At 44.9% G+C, this 23,621-nt stretch overlaps 1 protein-coding gene and 1 long non-coding RNA gene across 3 annotated transcripts in view; both read left to right on the forward strand.

The window, feature by feature from the left end:
• The window catches only part of Sbf (SET domain binding factor), a 42,209-nt gene extending 25,045 nt beyond the window's left edge, over positions 1–17,164 (forward strand). The window contains exons 2-9 of one of the 2 annotated variants that reach the window (XR_010517803.1): positions 7,895–7,980; positions 8,056–13,301; positions 13,364–13,519; positions 13,585–13,803; positions 13,864–13,988; positions 14,413–14,495; positions 14,569–14,758; positions 15,205–17,164. Coding sequence is in view for 1 of the 2 variants with exons in the window: in XM_065226233.1 (XP_065082305.1) it covers positions 7,895–7,980; positions 8,056–13,301; positions 13,364–13,519; positions 13,585–13,803; positions 13,864–13,988; positions 14,413–14,495; positions 14,569–14,661 (6,008 nt within the window). In the remaining variant the exon portion in view is untranslated. Of the gene's footprint in view, positions 1–7,894; positions 7,981–8,055; positions 13,302–13,363; positions 13,520–13,584; positions 13,804–13,863; positions 13,989–14,412; positions 14,496–14,568 lie in introns of both variants that reach the window. The other variant, XM_065226233.1, reaches the window with a different exon arrangement.
• Positions 17,165–18,579: 1,415 nt separating this feature from the next.
• On the forward strand, positions 18,580–22,925 carry LOC135704775 (uncharacterized). Its single transcript, XR_010517807.1, has 2 exons — positions 18,580–19,375; positions 19,579–22,925. It is a non-coding gene; the product is annotated as an uncharacterized LOC135704775 (long non-coding RNA).
• Positions 22,926–23,621: the final 696 nt, after the last annotated feature.

Genomic DNA, 23,621 nt, shown 5'->3' on the forward strand with positions numbered 1-23,621 from the left:
CTGCAGGAGCTTTGCTGGTCGGGACAAAAGGTATGGAAAAGCGGGCATCGAGCGGCTACTTTCTACCAGAGCTGTGGCACCACCAACGAGCTGATAACCGGCTGTGTAGTGCTGGGTAAGATGCGCCAACGCGTGATTGTTTGGCAGTCGATCAACGTGAGGATGTGCAAGTTGAAGATTAAGGGCCGTTTCTTCAACTACAGCATCATCAACGTGCACTGCCCACACGAAGGAAGACCCGACGACGAGAAAGAAGCGTTCTATGCGCAGCTGGAGTAGGTGTACGACGGCTGTTCGCAACGGAACGTCAAAATCGTCATCGGCGACATGAATGCTCAGGTAGGACGGCAGGCAATGTATAGACCGGCAATCGGGTCAAACAGCCTGCATGCCGTATCGAACGACAACGACCAACGATGCGTGAACTTTGCAGCCTCTCGAGGTATGGTAGTTCGAAGTACCTTTTTCCTCCGCAAGGATATCCACAAAGCCACCTGGAGATCCCCTGACCAACACACAGAAAACCAAATCGATCACGTTCTAATCGACGGGAAATTCTTCTCCGACATTATCAACGTCCGCACGTACTGAAGTGCGAACATAGATGCGGACCACTACCTAGTTGCAGTATGCATGCGCTCAAAACTCTGGACGGTGTATAACACCCGTTGAAGTCAAACGCCGTGACCCAACATTGAGCAACTAAGGGACGCCGGAGTTGCCCAGGACTACGCGCAGCAGCTGGAAGTTGCACTATCCACGGAAGAGCAGCTTGGCGCAGCTTCTCTTGAAGATGGCTGGAGGGACATCCGTTCCGCCATATGTAGTACTGCTGCAGTGGCACTAGGTACTGCGATCCCGGACCGAAGAAATGACTGGTTTGACGGCGAATGCAAACTGTTAGTAGAGGAAAAGAATGCTGCAACACCGCACGAGATTGAATGTGGAGCGACACAGACAAAACTCGGTTTTCCGAAGGAAGAAGCGTCAGCAGGAAGACCGAGATCGCGAGGCGATGGACCATCTGTACCGCGTAAACGACACACGGAAGTTCTACGAGAAGCTAATAGTTCGCACAAAGGCTACGTGCCGCAAGCCGATATGTGCAAGGACTTGGACGGTAACCTTCCCACGAACGAGTGTGAGGTGATTGAGAGGTGGAAGCAGTACTATGACGAGCACCTCAACGGTGATGCAGCAGAAAACGAAGGTGGCACGGCAACAGACCTTGGAGCACGCGCAGAAGACGACAGGCTACCGGCCCCTGATCTTCAAGAAGTTGAGGAGAAGATCGGTCGGCTGAAGAATAACAAAGCAACTGGTGTAGATCAACTGCCAAGTGAGCTATTAAAATACGGTGGTGAAGCACTGGCTAGAGCGCTGCACTGGGTAATTACCAAGATTTGGGAGGAGGAGATATTACCGGAGGAGTGGATGGAAGGTGTCGTATGCCCAATCTACAAAAAGGGCGACAAGTTGGATTGCTGCAACTACCGCGCGATCACACTGCTGAGCGCCGTCTACAAGGTACTCTCCCAAATTCTATGCCGCCGTCTGTCACCATTTGCAAGAGAGTTCGTGGGGCAATACCAGGCGGGATTCATGGGTGCCCGCGCTACCACGGACCAAATTTTCGCGATTCGGCAGGTTCTGCAGAAATGCCGCGAATACAACGTGCCCACACATCATTTGTTCATCGATTTCAAATCCGCATATGACACAATCGATCGAGATCAGCTATGGCAGATTATGCACGAGTACGGAATTCCGGATAAATTGACGCGATTGGTCAAGGCAACGATGGATGGAGTGATGTGCGTACGGCAAGGTGATGGACTTTCGTGTCTGCTATTCAACATCGCGTTAGAAGGTGTGATCAGAAGAGCTGGGATAGCCATGAGTGGCACGATCTTCAGGAAGTCCATCCAGCTTCTTGGCTTCGCCGATGACATCGACATCATGGCACGGAACTTTGAGACGATGGCGGAAACGTACATCAGACTGAAGACTGAAGCTAAACGGATTGGACTTGCCGTCAACGCATCAAAGACAAAATACATGAAAGGAAGAGGTTCTAGGGAAGACAATGTTAGCCTCCCACCCCGAGTTCAGATTGATGGTGACGTAATCGAGGTGGTCGATAAGTTCGTGTATTTGGGCTCACTGGTGACAGGCGAAAATGATAACAGCAGAGAAATTCAAAGACTATGGCAGGGAATCGTGCCTACTTTGGACTCCAGAAGACGCTCCGGTCGAATAAAATTCGCCGCCGCACGAAGTTGACTGTCTACAAGACGCTGATTAGACCGGTGGTCCTTTACGGCCACGAGACCTGGACTATGCTCGTGGAGGAGGTGTTTTCGAACGGAAGGTGTTGCGTACCATCTACGGTGGAGTGCAGATGGATGACGGAACGTGGAGCAGGCGAATGAACCACGAATTGCACCAGCTGCTGGGAGAACCATCCATCGTCCACATTGCAAAAATTGGGCGACTACGGTGGGCTGGGCACGTCGTAAGAATGCCGCACGACGACCCAGTGAAAATGGTTCTAGAAAGCGACCCAACAGGAACAAGAAGAAGAGGCGCGCAGCGGGCAAGGTGGATCGACCAAGTAGAAGGTGACCTGCGGACCCTTCGCAGACTACGAGGCTGGTGAACTGTGGCCATGGATCGAGTAGAGTGGAGACGACTTCTTCGGACAGCATAGGACAACAAGGCCTTAGCCTGATTGGTAAGGTAAGGAAAGGATCACGAAATTCCTTAGATATCTTGAACATGAATCCAAGCTGACGATTAGCTTTGTCGATCGTGGTTGAGAAGTGGCGAGTGTATGTGAGCTTTTCATCCAACATGACACCGAGGTCTTTAACGTGATCGACACGTTGAACTGCAGTCCCAGCAACGTTATAATCAAACAAAACGGCAGTGCTAGTTCGACGGAAACTAATTACGCAGCACTTTGAGACGCACAGGACCATAAAATTACGTTCACACCAATCATTAAAGATTTCAAGAAGGTTTTGTAGTTCTAAACAGTCGGCATAGCCTCGAACGACTAGATAAATTTTCAAGTCATCGGCAAAAAACAATTTACCTCCACGTAGTAGAATAAACGAGGTCATCGTTCACAAATAAAGAGAAGAGCAGTGGTCCCAAAGTGCTACCCTGTGGAACTCCTGATCTGTTCGAGAAACAGTACGATGAGTTGTTTCCAATGCATACAGTAACTTCACGTTGCACGAGGTACGATCTAAGCCAGCTGCAGAAGGATACAGAACATCCAATTTGTTCAAGCTTTGCTAGCAGCAGTGATGCAAAATATCATGACACTCACGTGACACTCGTCTTCGCATCAACCGACTATCATTGACAGATCGTTTTGTAACGCAGTGAGAGTTAGAGCCATGGCAAACAACAATCACCAGTGATGGTCGCTGCTCACAAGCAAAACGTTACACACTGATGAAAATCACAACGAAAACAGTGAAGACTTCTGCAGTACGATCATGAGAAAAAGCGAAACGACAGAAGAAAATGAAAACAATGCCTACGCCATGGGGTGCGACACATCTAAATCTCAATTTAACATCGTCCTCAAATCTCACGATAGCGAATCAATCTACGAATCTTTTTTCATCTCTTGCTCTTTAGAATTCAGCTACTTGCATCGCTTTTCACCATTTTGCAGGAAATCTTCAAAATCTTCATCAATATTCCATCTATCTAATAAGTGTACGTGCATCTCACAACAGAAAAGCAACTATTTTCCTGCATCTTAGATAGAGTCGCTCCCCTCGGCCTACGCATTCCAAGTTCGTCTCGGCAGACGCGACTGTGTGAGTTACAAACAAAGCAGGCAACATGAAACGGAAGCTGTTGGGCTCACTCACCAACACACTTACATAAGCAAGCAAAGCAGCAACTGCTTCAAAACGAGCACAGATGAGTGTCGTGATTGTCGGGAATGACCAGATCGGTGATGGATCACAACAGAAGACGACATTCATCAGTTGCTCTTTACTTCTTTCGTCAACTTGATGGATGGTCATGGAGGGAGCTTCGACGAGCACATTGATAGAATCCCTTGGGGTGGCATTGCAGATTATGTTGAGTACGAATTACATACCTCTTGTAAAGAAGCTTGTTGTAGTGGCGATAATCATTGCTGGCAAAAAATTTCGCTTGGTAAGGGTACATCGTCGATGAGTGAGAGCACGGAGAGCTCTAGATCGCACTCGTTTCAGGCTGCGGAGAGTAGCGTTAGACCAAGGCGGTTTTCTTGCAGGTAGACACTTCGGTACTGAAGCACAAACACAGTAGCGCAAAAGGCTAAAGGGTGATACGGTCAAAATTTGGTCAAGGGAAAACGCGTGTAAATCGGTGAAATCGTTTATTTAAAAAATCAAATTAAATTTCTTTTTCAAGTTCAATTAGTATAAAATTCAGGAAAAATATTCAGTTAGGCTTCCGCTTTTCCAAATCCGAATTGCCGGGCCTTACGCTTGACCCCTGCCATCAGATTTTGTACAGCCACCTTGTCCACCTTCTTCGCCGCAGAAAGCCAGTTTGCCTTGAACTGCTGCTCGCCCTTAGCAGTTTTTTTGGTCTTCTTTAGGTTCCGCTTGACAATAGCCCAGTATTTCTCAATTGGGCGGAGCTCTGGCGTGTTGGGAGGGTTCTTGTCCTTGGGAACCACCTGCACGTTGTTGGCGGCGTACCACTCCATGGCCTTTTTACCGTAATGGCAAGATGCCAAATCCGGCCAAAACAGTACGGAACAACCGTGTTTCTTCAGGAAAGGCAGCAGACGTTTATTCAAACACTCTTTCACGTAAATTTCTTGGTTGACAGTCCCGGAAGCTATGAAAATGCTGCTTTTCAAGCCACAGGTACAGATGGCTTGCCAAACCAGATATTTCTTTGCGAACTTTGACAGTTTCATGTGCTTGAAAACATCTGCTACCTTTCCCCTTCCTTTTGCCGTATAAAACTCCTGTCCCGGAACCTGCTTGTAGTCGGCTTTGACGTAGGTTTCGTCGTCCATTACCACGCAGTCAAACTTCGTCAGCATCGTCGTGTACAGCCTCCGGGATCGCGCTTTGGCCGTCGTATTTTGTTTATCATCGCGATTTGGAGTCACTACCTTCTTGTAAGTCGATAGTCCGGCTCGTTTTTTGGCTCGATGCACGGTTGTAGACGATACACCCAGCTTATTTGCGGCATCTCGGAGAGAGAGGTTATGGTTTCGCTTGAAACTACCGGCAACTCTCTTTGTCGTCTCAGCGGCTTCCGGTTTTCGATTTCCCCCCGAACCAGACTTCCTGGCTGTCGACAAACGTTCCCCAAACACTTTAATTACATTTGTAACGGTTGATTTGGCAACTTTTAGCGATTTTGCCAACTTTGCGTGCGAGTAGCTCGGATTTTCGCGATGCGCGAGCAAAATTTTGATACGCTGCTCTTCTTGCTTGGACGGCATTTTGACAACTGAAGAGTGAATTCCAAAATCAAAATAGGAGCAACATTCTACACACACACACCTTCAAAATGAGGGGTGTTCAGGTTTTTTAAATGCAAAATTGAAAGAAATACGTCAAGTTGATATTGACCAAATTTTGACCGTATCACCCTTTATTATAGCGAGCGGCTGCTGTATCGATATCGAGGTCATTCAACACGTTCCAGTTGATCCGGGACAAGGAACGCCTCAGCAAACGGAAATCGGTCTTCCGGAAATTGAGCCGAGTGGCACTCATGGTTTCATCAAAACGAATTTGAGATCCGTTCGCGATAGATATATTCAAAGCAGGGTGGAAATTGTCAAGAGGAACGATGACATCAGGCGCTTCAGCGACGACACAGTCCAGAAGTGCACTTTCGCTAACAAAAACCAAGTCAAGAAAACGAGACTGGAAATTGGGAACAAGGTTTATCTGGCTCAGCCCATGAAAAACCGTGCCGTCAACAAGCAAGCGGCTGGCAGGGGTAGTTGAAGATGCAATCGGATCTGGAAACGCATAACCCTGGCCTGAGGGTGACCAGGCTGATTAAAATCACCAAGCAGAAGAAGCACATCCGTTATATCAGCCATGGAATACACAAACCTTTCTTCGGAGGATGTAATCTGTGCTATCAAATTCGCTCGAAGCATTTACCTTTGAGCGGCAGGTGACGCAATTGTACCTGTCTCATAGCGGTCGTACGAGAAAATGGAAGAGTTACCAGTCTTCTTGATATGTTGTCTTTGCTTGCAGATAGAATCAAATGGAACCGACCACAGGTTGAACATGTCGATCCATTCGATACCCAGCACGTTGATGGTGACTTCACATTGGAATTCGCCGATGATAGTAATGATAGTATGCATTGGACGCTTCGATTGATGATGGAGTCAGATTTGGTCGTCCCAATTGTTGCCAGGTAGCTTCGGTTATTGCCGTGATGTCGCTTGCGGAATCCAGGTGAAGAGAAGCAGCGACACCGTTGATGATACAGGTCACGTACTAACGCTTTCTGGTGTTGTTTGCAATGTGATTTACAACGGATTTACTTCGCTTGAGTTCTGGCTCAAGGTTTCTTCTTCTGGAACTGCTTCTTTTCTTGAGATGGACTGGAAAAGTTGCTTGAAGACTTCTTGGCGCAACCACAGTAGCCTTCTTTGCGGCCAATGCGATCACATGATTTGCAGTGGTGATCAGAGAACGGACAATAACGAACGTAGTGCATCTGAGCACACTGCCTGCAAGGAGTTCGCTTCGTTAGGCCGCTGCCATGCTGAGAGCGAAGAGGCGCGCTTAGCGTTTTATACAAAAGAATTCCTATTACATATTGATATTATTCTTTACATTCGATTTCACGCTCTCAGCATGGCACCGGCCTTAGACGTTGTTGATTTCCAGGTTTTTTCTCCGAGACGTTGTGGACCGAATTTTTCGAACACCCGTCAATGCTCGATCATGTTGTCGACTAAAAATTTTACCCACTTTTTCCGCACACGACACCACAGTGAGCTGTAGATGTAGCGTAAACACTGTGATGGATACACAACGCTCTTCAAGAAGCGCGTAATCAATATAACAACTAAACCTCAAACCCTCATCGACACATCATCGCCATACCAACCGTCCGTCGATGCACCTGTTGGATCAATTATGGCGGCAGAGGTCCGTCCCCTCAAAACAACCGAACAAACGAACGCATTCGAAGCCAGCTAATGCACACGCGATCGGTATGCTGAATTGCTGCATGTTGCGGTAATCAATAACACAAACGGTGTCCAATTTGTGGCCAGCTTCCCACTCTTTTATTTTCCTTTCTGCCATTAAAGTGTGCGACCCAACATCAGCTGGGGGGTGATGATTTGATTTGAATTTGATATGGTTCGGTTCGTTATTGGATGATCGTAGATGCACATGATTTGTAATTTGTACGTTCACAGTGAAGCCACATTCCGTGCTGATTTTGCTTGTCTTAATTACTCGGCGTGTTCGGTTGAGTTGGAGTCTAGCGTTACCCTTCCTTGTCCGTATCGTGAACCGGACGCATTGGGGAGTTTTGACCTACGTGGTCGAACATATGTGTATCTTTATATATTGGAGCGAATGATCGAGAGATTGAATCTTGTTGCATCGCTGCATGTTGCGTCGGTTTGTGGTGAGTCAGATTAATGGCATCATTCGTTATAGGTTCTGCTTCATTCATCTGCGCGACCGTCCTCATAGGAGGTGATGACTCTACGACAATTAGTCTGATTCATTTTCCGAGTTGCACTCATAAGACGTCATCTGTATTACACATTGACATAGCCAATAATTAGATCATTACCTAAATAAATGACACATTACAGAAATACAATAATAATAATAAAATCTCTTTTTCTTTCCCCCCACAGGAACCGGCTCTCGAACGGGCAAAATTCTCCAGCGGTTCCCCGAAAAAGACTGGTCCGATACTCCCTTCATCGAAGGCATCGAATGGGTAAGTCCATCGCAAGCATACACCCCTTCCTTCTATTGTCCAATCGTCACACTAAAAACCATAAAATCTTTCTAGTTCTGCCAACCCCAGGGCTGGTCGTTGTCCACCGTCCGCCAGGAGCCACAGTTTTTCGTGTCGGTCCTGACCGACATCGACGCCAACCGGCACTATTGCGCTTGTCTGTGCTTCAACGAGACAATCGCCATCACACCGAGCAAACCCATCGACGAGGAAGAGGAAGATGACAACCTATCACCCAGTAGTCGGGCCCTGTTGGCCGCCTCCAGTGGTCCACCCTCCATAACCCACCACAGTATCATGTACGCCCCGAAATGTTTGGTCATAGTTTCCCGGTTGGACTACATTGAAACGTTTCGGAACTGTCTAGGGACGATCTACACGGTGTACTTGGAGAGCTTAAAGTTCCACCTGCACCATCTGATCGGAAGCATACTGGGATGCATTCAGGTTCCACCTCCGGGTGGACCTCAGGTTCGCTTCTCCATAGGAGCAGGGGACAAACAAGTCCTGCAGCCTCCCATTTCTCCCACCATCCCCGTGACGGGGTCCTGCGTTAGTCTTCTGTTCCACCAGCTGGGCATCAAAAATGTGATGCTTCTGTTCTGCGCCGTCATGACCGAGCACAAAATTCTCTTCCATTCGACGAGCTACTCCCGGTTGACCGACAGTTGTCGAGCGCTGACCGCCCTGATGTATCCATTCCGCTACAGTCATGTGTACATTCCGATCCTGCCAGCATCGCTGGTGGAAGTATTATCCACACCGACGCCCTTCATCATGGGCATCCATAGCTCGATGCAAACGGAAGTGACCGAAGTGCTCGATGTGATCATTGCCGATCTGGACGGCGGATCGATTCACATTCCGCAATCGTTGGTACCGCCACCGGCCGAACTACCGAAGGCGCTGCGAGAGGCGACCGAGAGTGCCCTGCAACAGGTCTTGCACCCGGAGCTGACGCGAGCCGACTTGGCATTCCCGCCGAACAATATCAACAACAATGGGTATAACTTTCGGGAGCAGAAGAGTGACGAAATGCTAGATAAGGAAATTCGGGCCGTGTTCATGAGGTTGTTTGCCCAGCTGTTGCAAGGATACCGATCCTGCTTGACGTTAATCCGGATAAATCCAAAACCGATCATTCAGTTTCATCGGGCGGGCTTCCTGGGGGCGAGAGATTTAGTCGATTGTGATTTCCTGTCACGGGTTTTGGATAGTATGTTCTTTACGGGATTTGTAACGGAGCGAGGGCCACCCTGGAGGCCGTGTGACGCGTGGGACGAACTGTACAGTGCGATGAACGATTTGCTCAAACAAGAACTGCAAGATCCGGTCTTGGTGTTGATCCACATCCAGGAACTGGGCAAGCAGTTGTATACCAACGAGAATCCAAGTCCCCAGTCGTACCAGCAAAAGATCCTGAGGCCACCGGAAGGTGCATTTGCCAGAATACATCAACCCCCGATGCCGCTGATCGATTCGCAAGAAGTCCAAAATGTCATCAACGAAGGTTTGGCGGCGAACGACCTGCAGGCAAGACTGCAGACTATTCGACCTCCCCAGAGGATAGTTCCGATGGGACCTTATCTGAAACCGGTTCTCGAACTACGACCAGTGGTGAATAACAGTGCTCGAAAGTTGGAAGTGTTGAAGAACTGCATCAGTTGCATCTTCGATAACAAGATCACCGAGGCGAGGAAAAGTTTTCCGGCTGTTCTTCGGATATTGAAACAACGGGACGCCCGGTTAACGCTTTGCAGGGAGTTGGCAAAGATCGCTCACGGAAACAAACAGCTAGATCATCAACAGTTCGACCTGGTAGTGAAACTGATGAACCGAGCCTTGCAGGACGACTCTTCCAAGGACGAATACGGAGTTGCGGCTGCATTACTTCCGCTTTCGACAACGTTCTGTCGGAAACTTTGTACCGGAGTGATACAGTTTGCCTACACCTGCATTCAGGATCATCCGGTGTGGAAGAACCAGCAGTTCTGGGAAGATGCCTTCTACCATGACGTGCAGAACTTCATTAAAGAGCTATACCTCCCGCGTCAAAATTCGGAAAAGTCGTACAGTAGCTGGGCGACGGACACTAACGGACTGGTCCATTCGACATCCCGCGACAAACTGGACCGATCGACGCTGCTTTCACGAGCACAGGAACCTTCTGCGCTGGAGATCGCAGCCGATCAAATGCGAATCTGGCCCACCGTAGATCCAGACAAGCAGCAGGAGCTGATCAGTTCCGAAGAGAAGACCCTCTACAGTCAAGCAATCCATTATGCTAACCGGATGGTGTTCCTGCTGATACCACAGGACGTGAATCAAGGTGGTCGTGTTCAGAAATTGGACTCGCATACCGACGACTGCGCCAGTGTGTCGAACAGTGTGATAGAATCGCATAGTCACAGCGATCATAGCGACGAAGGCTTCGAAGATAACGATCCTAGCGAGGTGGGCTCGCAAGTGGCTAAGATGGTCTGCAAGTTCATCGATCGAGTCTGCAACGAAGGTAATGTGACCCCCGAGCATCTGCGGAATCTTCACCAAATGGTTCCCGGCGTGATACAAATGCACATTGAAACACTGGAATCCGTTAACCGGGAAGCTAAGCGGATACCTCCGATCCAGAAACCCAAACTGCAGTTCCCCAACTTCCTGCAAGGTGAAGAGCTCGTCGGTGATCCGATGCGAGTGTACCTGCTCGCTGATGGCCGCGAAGAGAAAGAAGTGGGAACGTCGAATCTCCTCCCGGCGGAGGGTGCTCTCTATCTTACCAACTACCGTATCGTGTTCAAGGGATGCCCGTGCGATCCGTACTGCTGCGAGCAGAGTGTAGTACGGGCGTTCCCAATTTCCTCGCTTACCAAAGAAAAGCGACTCACGGTGATCTATCTGCAGCACTTGGAGCAGGTCCTGCAGGAAGGTATGCAACTGCGGTCCTGTACCTTCCAGCTAATCAAAGTGGCATTCGATGAGGAAGTGATTGCCGATGCGATCGAGACCTTCCGGAAGACGATACACCGAGTGCGGCATCCGGAGGACGAGTTTGGACATTTCGCGTTTGCCACGACCCACGGAATCGCGAATCCTACCCCACTGCACAAAGTCAAGGAGAAGAACGCTACGTTGAAGGACTTTGCGAAGAAGACGCTGCTGAGGACTGCGAAAAAAGCTGGCTTCAAACAGAAAGGTGTGACCAAGCGGAAATACATCCTACCGGGAGCGGACTTTGAGGAATCCTACGGAAACAGTGCAATGGGGATCAACGAGAATCCAGAAGACGAAGACGGATCGGATGACGGAGCAGATACCATGCCACGGGTAACGGCGAAGGACGTGGAAAGACTGAAGGAACGAAGCTATGTCAAAGATTTTCTTCGGGTGGGATTGGGTGACGTGCAGGCGGGCTACCGAATAAGTTCGATAAACTGTAACTACAGCTTGTGTCGGACGTATCCGGCAATACTGGTTTGTCCGAAGGATTTTTCCGACGATAGCTTGAGGAACCTGTCCCGCTGTTACAAACACCATAGGATACCGGTCGCAACGTGGAGACACAAAAATGGAGCTACCCTGCTAAGAGGCTCAGTGCCCCTTGCCAAAGGTGTCATGGGAATGCTCAAAGGACATCCCGGATCTTCGAATACCTCGGCAGATTCCGCAAGCTTTCAGGAACAAGACCGTTACTTCGTTTGTGTCATCAAAACTACTCCTCACACTCGTCCGATACGGCATACGGGTAACTTCTCTGACTCTAACCTCTCCCTAGACTCGCTAGCCCTAGCAGCCAACGGTCTGATGACTCGGACGGATAACTCAACCCTAACCCCGGACATCAGCCGTAGGAACAACGCCGGCCTGTACTCAATCAACAACTCATCCTTCTCCAGCTTTGGAGCACTTCGGTCCAACCCTAAGCAGAACAAATGGGGTTCCCTGAAACCCGGTGGCCATACAAGCGCCGCCACCTTGCGGGACTACAACAACTGGGATCAACCCCAGCAATACACCATCCAACGCGTGCCATTATACTTCCTCGGTGAGAAATCTCAATCCAAATCAGCCAAGCTGTCGGAAATGTACGCCGAGTTCATCCCCGTGGACTATACCGACGTACGACACTCGCGAACCGCTTTCAAAAAACTAATGCGAGCCTGTCTTCCTTCCTGCGTAAACACCGAACCCGACCAAACCTTCTCCAAGCTGGTAGAGCAGTCCGATTGGCTGCAACAGATCCGAGGGCTTCTGCAGCTCTCCGGTGCCGTCGTTGATCTCATGGATCTACAGGAATCCAGCGTAACCCTTGCCTTGGAGGACGGTTGGGATGTAACCGCCCAGATTTCATCACTTGCTCAACTATGTCTCGATCCCTACTACCGAACCATCGATGGTTTCCGAGTTCTAATCGAGAAGGAATGGCTAGCCTTTGGTCATCGATTCGGTCACCGCAGTAATCTCAAACCAAACAGCAGTTCCGGTTCACCGTTTGCTCCGACCTTCCTACAGTTCCTAGACGCCGTTCATCAGATCCAGTCTCAGTTTCCCCTCGCATTCGAGTTCAACGAATTCTACCTGCGCTTCCTAGCGTATCACCACGTGAGTTGCCGTTTCCGTACGTTCCTTTTCGATTGTGAACTGGAACGGGTAGACTACGGCATAACTGCCATTGATGACAAGCGTGGATCACTCAACTCGCACCACAAGCATGTCGTGGAGACCCTGACCGTATCCGACGACGATAACATCTACCCTGGTGGCCTTGGCGTCGGTGGAGGTGGCCGCGGAAACCACGCTTCCAACACCCAAAAATTCGGACCCTCGCTCTTCGATTACATCGAACGGCAGCACGCTAAGAATCCGAGCTTCTACAACTTTATGTACACTCCGGACCCGGAACGGCAAGTCCTTCGACCGCAAAGTTCCATCTCAGTTCTGGAGGTATGGTCGTATTACCTGGACGAGGAACTAGCCCAAGGACCACCGTACGATCCGGAACTGCTGAATAACGACAACCTGGACGATGACTGTGATTACGTCAGTACGGGAAGTCTGGCCAACAAGCATCCTCGGCGTAAGGTGGTCTCAGTGGGGTACGACAGCCTGAACAAGTACGATGCAGATGCGTTCTCGAGGTTGCTGGAAGAGCTGAAGAACGCCGAAGCCGAGCGGGGATTGTTGCCGCAGAAGTGGCGCCAGGTTTGGGACAAACTTGAACTGCCACATTCGGACTCGCTGACCCGGCACGCGTCGTTTAGCAGTGCCCTGGTGAGATCGCACGGTCGACTGCTGCACAAGAGGTACAGTTGAGGGTGGGGGGTTCATGGTTTGAAGTTACTTAAATTTGTGTTCCGTTCGCTAGATCTACACTGGAGATCATCATGCGCGGTCGTCAGGTCGGGTACTATCAGGAGAACTTCCTGCATCCTCATCGCTTCGAGAAGCATGCCTACTCGGCTCCGATCAACTGTAACCACTGTGGAAATGTCCTGTGGGGACCACTGCTGAACGGATTGAGGTATTTCATATGGTCGCTCGTGAAGAGGTTGGTAAATCTAAAAACGTTATTCGTGACCCTTTCAGATGCGTGGACTGCGGCAACACCTACCACGAAAAGTGTGCGGAATCGGTGCCGAAGAACTGCACCAAGTACAAGGCCGTCGAGGGAACGCAGCCGACGTTGGCGCGCAACCAAGGGGACAATAATAGCGTTTCTTCCAGCGTGAATACGACCAACACGACGAGCCAGCATTACTACGAGCAGTACAGCAGCAATGTAGCGGACGATAGGACGCATGAAGGGTGAGTTGGATTGGAATTATGGTTTGTAATTTTGGGAAACTTTACGTCCTCCGATCGTAGGTATCTGTACAAACGTGGTGCAATATTGAAAAATTGGAAGCAGAGGTGGTTCGTGTTGGATTCGCACAAGCATCAACTGAGGTACTACGATGCGATGGAGGACTGCAACTGCAAGGGTTATATCGGTATGTATGGGGGCGTAATGGGTGCTGGCTCTACACCGTTTGGTACAATGGTCACTTGGCATAAATGCAAAGATAAGAAAAAAGAACAGCTCATACTCAAAGGATTAATACTCTCAAATATGGTCTATCCTAGTTCCTACATGTATGTTCTAGCATCTTCGCATTCATACATTTCAATGTATTACATTTTGGGCAAGATGAGCACTCCTGTGGGGGAAGACGTGCACCCATAGTAAAATTTCTTCTTATATTATCTATATCCATTTGTGCATATTCCAATTAGTTTCGATTTCGTTTGATTTAAATGTAGAAAATTCAACCCTATTTATCGGTATAAGGACTGTGCGATTATCCACATGTATGCCAAATGGCCATTATGCCAAATGGGGTAGAGTCTATTTTGCTCACATTTGCGTCTTTGTAGAACTGGCCGAAGTGCAATCGGTTGCACAAGCACCGCCACAGGCAGTGCCATCGAAGAAGATTGACGAAAAGGCGTTCTTTGATGTAAGTACTGTGATGTAACTTGTAGCAACAACGGTAAACTATATCCTATATTTCCGTTCTTTGCCTTCACCAGCTGAAAACGAGCCGACGAACGTACAACTTCTATGCCTCGGACGCAACCAGCGCTCAGGAGTGGATCGAAAAGATTCAGGCCTGTCTGCAGTAAAGGTCGCAAATGGCCAACATGTAAGGACGGTATTCACCCATCGTTGTCAATAATCATCATCGTCTCGATCATAGGAAAAAAAAACAATACAGAGATAGTAAGTTATAGCAAATCACAACCAATCAGTAAACTGAAGAATTTCCCAACGGATTTCGATTGATGGAAAGAATAATAAGAAACCATACTCACTAAATTAGAATATGTAAGTGAATGCATCAAACGGAAGGTTAGGAAAACGAAATAATTTCATACAATGGTAAATGGAGATGACAATTTCATATCAGCATGATACACTAGTAATTGTTCGGATCGGGCTCGAAAAAAAGGCGAGAAGTTTTATTTGTTTTAACTACCTAAATAATCAATTCGGAGAAAGTGAATACACACAATCAGATAATCGAATGGGTTAATAGTGTTAATGCGGAATGAGTAACATACGAACAACAAGAAAGGAAATATTTATATGTGCATATGTGTGTGTGTGTTTGTGTGCCACTTGTTACGCAGTTGATCTTATTAGGATAGTATTTTGTTTTGTTTTAGGGCAACCGATGGTTAAGCTTTTGTTTAAGGGATGAACGGCGATGTACAGATATAGCTCAAGGCGAGAGACGTTGTGTGCGGGATCCAACGAAAGGAACGCGCGGGATGATATATACCAAAAGATTTTGCTTTACTTTCGAATTTCAATTTGTTTTCTTCAGTTTTGATGCATTTATTTTGTTTCTTTCGTTCAGACTTAGAGAAAAGGCATTCTTTTAAAAAGAACTTGTCGCTTTATATGTTATACAGCGTTATTTTTCAACCCTTTTCTAGCTTATTTTTTCTATGTATTATAAATGTGTAAAAATGTTTATTCTACTCTAATTTTTCTCTTCTTTATAAGTGTTGAAATGCATTTATTGTTAGATTTTGAAAAGAAAAAAAAACTATAGGTGTTAAGAGAAAGAGCTCAAATATTATGTATTAGCCAAACGAGAAGTAGGGACACTGCTCTCCAGAGAGACGCTCGAATTTTTCCAAAAGAACGCGATCTTAGCTGCAACCGAGTTTGATTTCCTTCGCTTTTAGCTTCCAACAACCAACAAACACCTGTCATGTGATATTCTACTTTATACACAATATACTCTACTCTCTTTTGCGAGGACCAAACTCGAAATAACCGGACAGTATATGAGTACGAAACGCAAAATTCCTTATTGTTTGTTTTTGCTGTTCTTACCGATAGGAGAGAAAAAATCCGATCTCAAACGCATACATTTAACATCGTAGCTCACTTGTTTAGAGCAATTTCAGTTCGTAGTCCTATGTCTTTTAGAGCAGATGTATTTACCAGTCAAACGTTCCAGTGATGAACCAGAAGAGGAACCATTCCCGATCCCAGAGCCTATTTAACGCAGTCGGGTAGCACTTTTGCACCATCAGGTACGTACCTACTCCCAGTTATTCCGCATCCAGTCTTCCGGTTTTGATTTTCTACACTGTCTACAATAAATTGTTCTGTAAGGTAAACAATAGTTGATTTCATTTTTAACAGTTCAAATGGAAGATTATCGCTGCAGATTTGTCATGCTTGAAAATGAACTTACAAGGTTTGTTTACGAAATGGAGTTGAGACCTTTTCAAACTAAATTTAGAACACAGTTGCAAAGGGCACGGTCAGGATCTGTTCCAAAAATTAGATCAAACCAGATCCAATTGGGACCACTGCTAAAGATGCCCTAAGAGATAGACACAAATTTCTAGATAGCGCTGGAAGTAGGGCGTAACAGCCTTTGCAAACAATGACTTCTCTCGTTATTTTTTAGGAATTCAAGGCAGACAAACATATCCATTGTAGAGTGGAAGTCTAACCTTACTCGCTGGTTATGTCGATTTGCCGGGGACAGCCATGGCTTCGAGAAATCATCGAGAGAAGTAATTGTTTACAAAAGTTGTTACGCCCTAATTCCAGCTCTACACGGTAAAAAAAACATCATGTTCATGTAAAGTGATTTGCTGTTGAATTTGCACTAATTGTCATCTTCGCGAGTTTGGCATGCGCGTTTTTAACATTTGCTTCCAAAAGCAAAACTAATCAAATTCAATTGATGGAAACAGTGGTGCCAATTCAAAAGATAATCATTTTGATTTAAAGGTGTTATACAGTACATATTTTCCAACGACAAATCACTTTGTTTCACAACGTAAATCACTTGAAAATCAATAATAAATCACTTCGATTCGTAGTGCCGCATGACAGACTGAGTCAAGTGCAAGAGCATTTGGATTAAATGTGACAATTTTTTACCGTGTATCTAGATTATATCTATCTCTTAGGGCATCTTTAGCGGTGGTCCCAATTGGACCTGATTTGATCTAATTTTTTTGGAACAGATCCTGACCGTGCGTTAATAGTGTTTCTTAGAGAGGGTCTAGTATAAGAGAGAAGCGGACTGGCTGGTTTTGAGCCAAACGAACTGTCAAAGCCAGAGCCAATCGAGCAACGCCTATCTTGATTGCATTGCTAGCAAGGTTGCAAAGACTCATTTCAGCTAAAATAATGTTTTTCGGAATAATAAAACCAAAAGATGGTATGATGGCATGTTTTACTTGTAACTTACAAGAAGAGGTTACAAAGTATGCGTTGGAAACATAAAACCTGTAAATTTTGCTTTCTATGAGTCACAATCAGCGATTTGCTGATCGCTGAGTGAGTGAGTGAGTGAGTGAGTGAGTTTGTGAAAAATCGCTGATTGTGACTCTGATGAAGTGAAATAAACAGGTTTGATATGTCAAACACATTCTTTGCAACCTCTTCTTGTATCCTACCAATTCAAAATTTGATCATGGCATCTAATTATTTCATAATTTAGAAAAACATTGTTTTAGCTGAAATGAGTCTTTGCAACCTTGATTGCTAGTGTTGTTAGAAATCACCTAGGGATAGGTTGCCAAGGCAGTTTGTTTTGAATCCGCTCCTCTCTTATACTAGACCCTCTCTAGTGTTTCTTAAACAAAGTAACTTGAAATTAATTGATTGATTTCCTTTATGTAGAAGATTTTCAGCCGCAGGCTGTTGCATCTCCGGGAGCCCCAGAAAGGGGCTGCCCAAGTTACATAGTTGAGAATGTGGAGAACCCAGAAGGGGTCGTTGTCGAAGGCAGTCAGGTAATCGTCATGTGATATCCAGGTTTATATCAGTGGTGTCCACCCAACAAACATTGAATGTTGAATAAGAGCTTATTCAGACAAAAATAAGCTGTTACAGCTAAAAATGGCTTATTCAAATTGTATGTTGGGCAACGAGGAATGATTATATTTTATAGAACAGTCCAGCATCTTTTAGGAAAACTATTAGGGCTGCTTCCGTATAGAACCCGGATGTTATGGAAGCAGGGACAGTTAACAATCAGGTGTTCGACTGTCATAATCGTGTTGCAGTAGTCACGAATCTTCCGAAAAGAGGTAGCTCTACCCGTGTTGTGGGTCATTCGGTTGTGTCCGGATCGAAACCGGGGTAGGACCTGTTGTTCCCATCGGCTCATAGTGTCGACCGCCCTGCCTTGAAACCATGCTGGTCTTCGCTCAAGTGCTGCTTGAAGTGAGAGACTAATGGTTCCATAACGACCAACTCGAACAGTTTAGATATGGCACACAACGATGTGATGCCGCGATAGTTGTCGATGTTTCTTTTGCATCCCTTCTTATGCACTGGAAACAACTCAGCTGATTTCCAGCAGGAAGGAAACACCCCACTGGAGAGGGACATTACGAACAGAAGGCAGAGAGCAGCCACCAGGCTATCGATGTGTTGCTTGAGAAAGACGAAAGGAACTCCGTCAGGTCCAGGCTTAAATGAAGACTTCAGTTGAAGGCAGAAGTCTTGCGACGATTCGGATTGTCTGGTTATACGTTGGGGCTAGTCGCGTGGTTAGAAAGTCGTTGGAAAGGCAGAACAGTTCGATCCCGTAGAATAATCTACTGTTTACGGTGGCTTTGGCCACTTTTAGTAGGATCTCTCTGTTACTGCTCCGGTGTCGTTTGGAAAGTGTCCAGAGAAGGTTTAGCCGCGTGCGGCAGTTGGTTTTGGTGTAATTGAAATGTGTGTCAAATCTCAGCTCCCGGTCCAAGCGCACACCAAGAACCTGGATGGTCTTCTTGTTGGGTATCGGAATGTTGTTCGCAAAGATGGCGAGCGATGACGGGAGTGACATAGGTGAGAAACCACGCTCTTTTCTGGGGATAATTGGGTTGTTTAGCTTCGAAAAATATACCGATTTTTATACATCAGGCATAACATTTGATAACGGCACAAAAGCATCATCTGATAGAGCTTCGTTTTATGAGCACAACGATATTTGTATCGATCCCGTAGACATTCATCCTCGCATTCATCTCGATTTTTAAATCAAGATTTAAATTTTTGATCATTGAGTCTAAATCGATTCGTTGACAGCTCGCTCCCATAAAAAGTCCCACCAAGGGGCGCTAAGATGTTGATTTTTGCTAATAATCATACTTATTTAAAATAGTTCCAGTGTACCAAAATTGGTGAAATTTTGGATTTCGGATCGATTTTTAATGCAGATACCGAATATGTATTTACGTCAACACTCCTAAATAACCCAATTCGAAGTCGGTCCTGGAGGCCCATCTTGTGGTGGCTGATACAGCAGCGTGTAATTTTCTTCGCAAAGCCTTGAGGGGTGCGTCCGATTGCCAGGAGGACGATGTCGTCTACATATACAAATATATATATTCCTTTTTGGAGGGTCTGAAAGACTCCATTCATGGTGACCGCTATGACGGATCCCTGTGGGACTCCAGTTTTTTCCGCCCGGGTTGAGAAGCGGTGGTTCCCAATCATCACCTGAAAGGTTCTGCCGCAAAGGAATTTTTTTTACAATGTGTAGAATGTGGCCACCAAGACCCCAGTCAGCCAACTGGTCAACCGTTGCCGGGTTTGAACGTATGCTGTCGGTGATCGAGATGGTCGTTGATCTCGAGGAAGCGAATTAGACGGCGATTGACTACTTGAAATTGACTCAACTACAGCGCCGTAACGTGGGTAGATCACATTTTCGTGGTATGTAAGATCTAGTCCTGCCTACTTCAAACTAGGGGAACATGATTATTTAGTAATCAAAGGAACACATCTTAGTCCTTGTTACTTTTTATGGCTTGTTAATAGTTAACCTCGAGGTTGCCTGGACTGAGGATGATATTTAATTAAGGAAAGTTAGCCTTCTTCTATGTGATTCCCAATCTTCTATTCGTTGTTCCCTAGTTTGAAGTGGTTAAGACTACGGTCCTGATGCATGGTCATTATCGGTGTCATTGCTTAATTTTGTTGCTAAGGAATCCAATTTTGAATGACAAAGGGGGCGCCTTTTGGAGGGTGCTCTCACTCTTTGAAGGGTATACATGTGGTCGTCAAGTAAGCAACTGTTCGTGTTTAAAAAGAGAAGCAAAAAATTACTAATAGCGAATTCGTTTATTATCGGGGTTAACACCAGTTCCAACACAGTGCGAAACCGAACTTTTTGTCAGTGTGAACCTCAACCTGAGCTAGGTTTTAAAAACAAACGAGCAAACTGACGTTTATCAGAAAACAAGCAGACCCTATCTTGATACCGGATCCAGGTTGGAACTGAATAATAAACGAATTTGCTATAAGAAATCGATGGAACCTTCGCCAGTGCGCAAAACAGTTAGGTTCATTGAGTCATTTTGATATTAATATGAACTGCCATCTGCCTCGAGAGAGTCTGAATGATTGAGAGGTAAACGAGTCACTGACAGCCGAGCACTCAGTCAGTAGTGACCGAAGGCAAGCGGTGTGCGTCGCCTGCTCGTGAGTGACTGAATGTTTTTGTTGGTTCTTTCATTGCCTCGTCCTTTACCGTTTGGCACAAACGGTCTGCACAGAGCAATGGATTGAATAGTGCAGTGCTTTCACACTCAGCCTAGATAGTTGCCAGTTTTCCAGATTTTCAGTCATCTAGCCAGATACACTGACAGATCACGTATATTTCCAGATTTTTTAAATATGTTCCAGATTTTGACAGATTTTTTCAAACATTTTGCTTTAAAAATATCACTGTAATTGATTTACAATCTAATCAAAAAATAAAAAGCCAAACTTGCTACTTTAATTATTAAAGTCCATCAACGGTGGACATTATTAGAATTTTAAGGTAATTCTGGAAACAGTGCACAGTGAAGTGCAAGGTGCATTCCTTGTGAAATCAAACGAGAACTTCAAGCTAATTCTGAGTAGAGTTCCATTCATCTTTGAGGGCTTCGTGGTCGTGTGACTTCACCCGTCGTTCAGGCGTATTGTGAGTGCCACAAAGTGAGGGTTCGATTTCCGCTCCAGCCGGTACAAATTTTGACAACCTGAAAATTTCCTTACTGGTCTACTGGTAAGTTCCAGTTTGAGGGAATTGTGGAATTGAAGAGTGATTTATAAGAGATTCCACGAGGTAATGTTTGGTTATTATCAAGATTATTTTAGAGGAATATAGAAAAAAAAGTATGATTGAATTCTAGGATGATTCAAATGGAACTAAAAAAACGGCGAACATATCCTGTGAAGAGTTCCAAGTAAATTCAGACTAACAAAAAATTCATGATCTGGGACAGGAAAAATATAAATTCCGGAATTCAAAATCATTTCGAGATCCTGAGATTTCAAAAACGAAACTATAAGACATTCATTTTAGTAATATAATAAAATTATTCTTTGGCATAAAATTATTCGTAATGGTCATGCGAATAGTGGAGTTACCCGTAGTTTAGGTAAACTGTGTGTGAGTACCACGATGTTAGACTTTGATTCCCACTTCAGCCAGGTAGATTCTACTTCAAAATAAAATGGCCTACTGGTCTACTGGGTGTTGTGTGTAGTATGATGTTAAGAATTAAATTTTAAATCTGATAAACCTCAGGGTAATATTAGAGTTATTTAGAACTAATAAGATCGTTAAGATATATTCTGGTACTGCATCAAATAGTAAGGACTAAATCGACTTTTAGTTAAACAAAATTTATCCCATCAAAGTTGCTTGATTCTTTGCTTCTCATTCTTTTAAAAAGATTACAGTTTAAGTAGCAACTCTAAACATATTTTTTGCAGTATTTTGCCCACATTTAACTCAATTTTTGAAATTCAACAAGTTATTTGCTTTATATAATTTATTTACACATGTAATTCATAACCATTGTAGTACTTCAAATAAATTCCAAATGATCATATTGACCGATTTTTACGGGAGATTGGCACATCACTTTGATTTCAATAGCATTATATTAAAAACTGGATTTTTTAAGCATACCAGATTTTTCCAGATTTTATATTTTAACTGGTCCAGATTTTTCTGAAAATGACCTGGCAACGCTGGCTCTGAGTCCTTCGCTACCATGTCTGGGATTGAACCTACTACATACATATTACTACAAACCACTAGGACCGTTACGAAAACCTTTATCGAGTGTAGTTTCGTAGATCAAATTCAACGATAACGACTATTGTCGCAATATTATTTCGAAAACATGCAAATGGAATTGCCTCCTCAGATTCGATCAGGCTCGATCACGATTCCACATTAATATTCACAAAAATCAGAAGAAAAATAACGGCAAAATAACTTACAAATATGACGTCCACAAGTTCTTTTTGTGTGTGTAATAAACTAGTTTATTAGGTTTATTAACAAAAAGCCTTCACCAATATTCGACTGGCTATTAGTTCCTGCGCGCCCTTGCAAGCGTGACAAATCTGCTCGGGTAATTCCTTCCTATTGTATATAATCTTCCAATTAGCAACTGTTTAGCATCCTAGATTACTATCACTCCAGCTTAAACGATCATATCATTTTAATTGTGACATTATACTGAAATTCGGTCAGATCTTTCCGTATGCAAATTGTTTCTAGGAAATAACCTGTGGCTATACTAAATTGGTGTTAATGTACACAAACACAAATAGAAGAGAAATAATAAAAAAAAATTAAACGCAACTATACATTTTAGGCAAAATATAAATTGAAATAATGTGAAAATCGATATTATCAGTGGATATTGGGTCCCAGCATCCTGTACAAATTTTAAATAAAATGAAAAACAACCTAGTTTCTAGTAGGGTATTTAACGATAAACGAATGATGGAGGGAAGCAATGTGAATAAATAAAGTATCAATGTCTATAATAGTAGGTAATCAAAAGCTACTAAGAAAAACTATTATTACAATTTGCAAATATATAAAAGTGAAGTAAGAGAAGCCAGAATCAGTTAATTCCGAACAAATCCTTATACTGTGTGTGGGTGTTCCAGAAGTCTTGTAAAGAAATGCTAAATTTAATTTATTGACATGAATATAAGGAGATCACCTTTGGTCCTTTGAAACAATTTTCAAAACTTCTGGAAGATTTTGTAGATTCAGAAAAATAGGGGAACGGAACGTATTATTAGCATATGCTCCTCTATTGGACCTAACGCTAAAACTCAGGATTGAAGCAACATGTCACTAATTTTCATTTACTAATGATATCATACAGTTCATATACTCCATTCCAGCAGAAAAATCAGGCCAAAGTAGGTTTAAAATTTAGTTTTAGCGTTAGGCCCAAAATAGGACCATAGGCTGAGAATAGGATCACTAACCCTACGTCAAATTTCCTAGAGAAGATGTCGGAGGACTAGGGCTGTTAATCGTTAACTACCTCAATGGAAGTTTGCATTGAAGACGTTAATGGACGTTCACGTCATTAACAATCAAGCTAACGAAACGATTGACGGAATTCTTTTTGAATACAATTAGAGCAATCGTACCAGTCGTTGCCATTTGCGGCACTATTTTACTTACGCACAGCGTTTCCATTTTGGCTTAATCAATCCTCTCCACACCGGTCGTTGCTATCAGAGTCATAATTTAAGTTACCGTTTTCTACACCGGTAACACAAACTTTTGGCGTTT

Source organism: Ochlerotatus camptorhynchus, unplaced genomic scaffold (genome assembly GCF_037179485.1).
Source record: "Ochlerotatus camptorhynchus isolate MF236.1 unplaced genomic scaffold, CSIRO-AGI_Acam_v1.1 ptg000247l, whole genome shotgun sequence".
NCBI lineage: Eukaryota > Metazoa > Arthropoda > Insecta > Diptera > Culicidae > Ochlerotatus > Ochlerotatus camptorhynchus.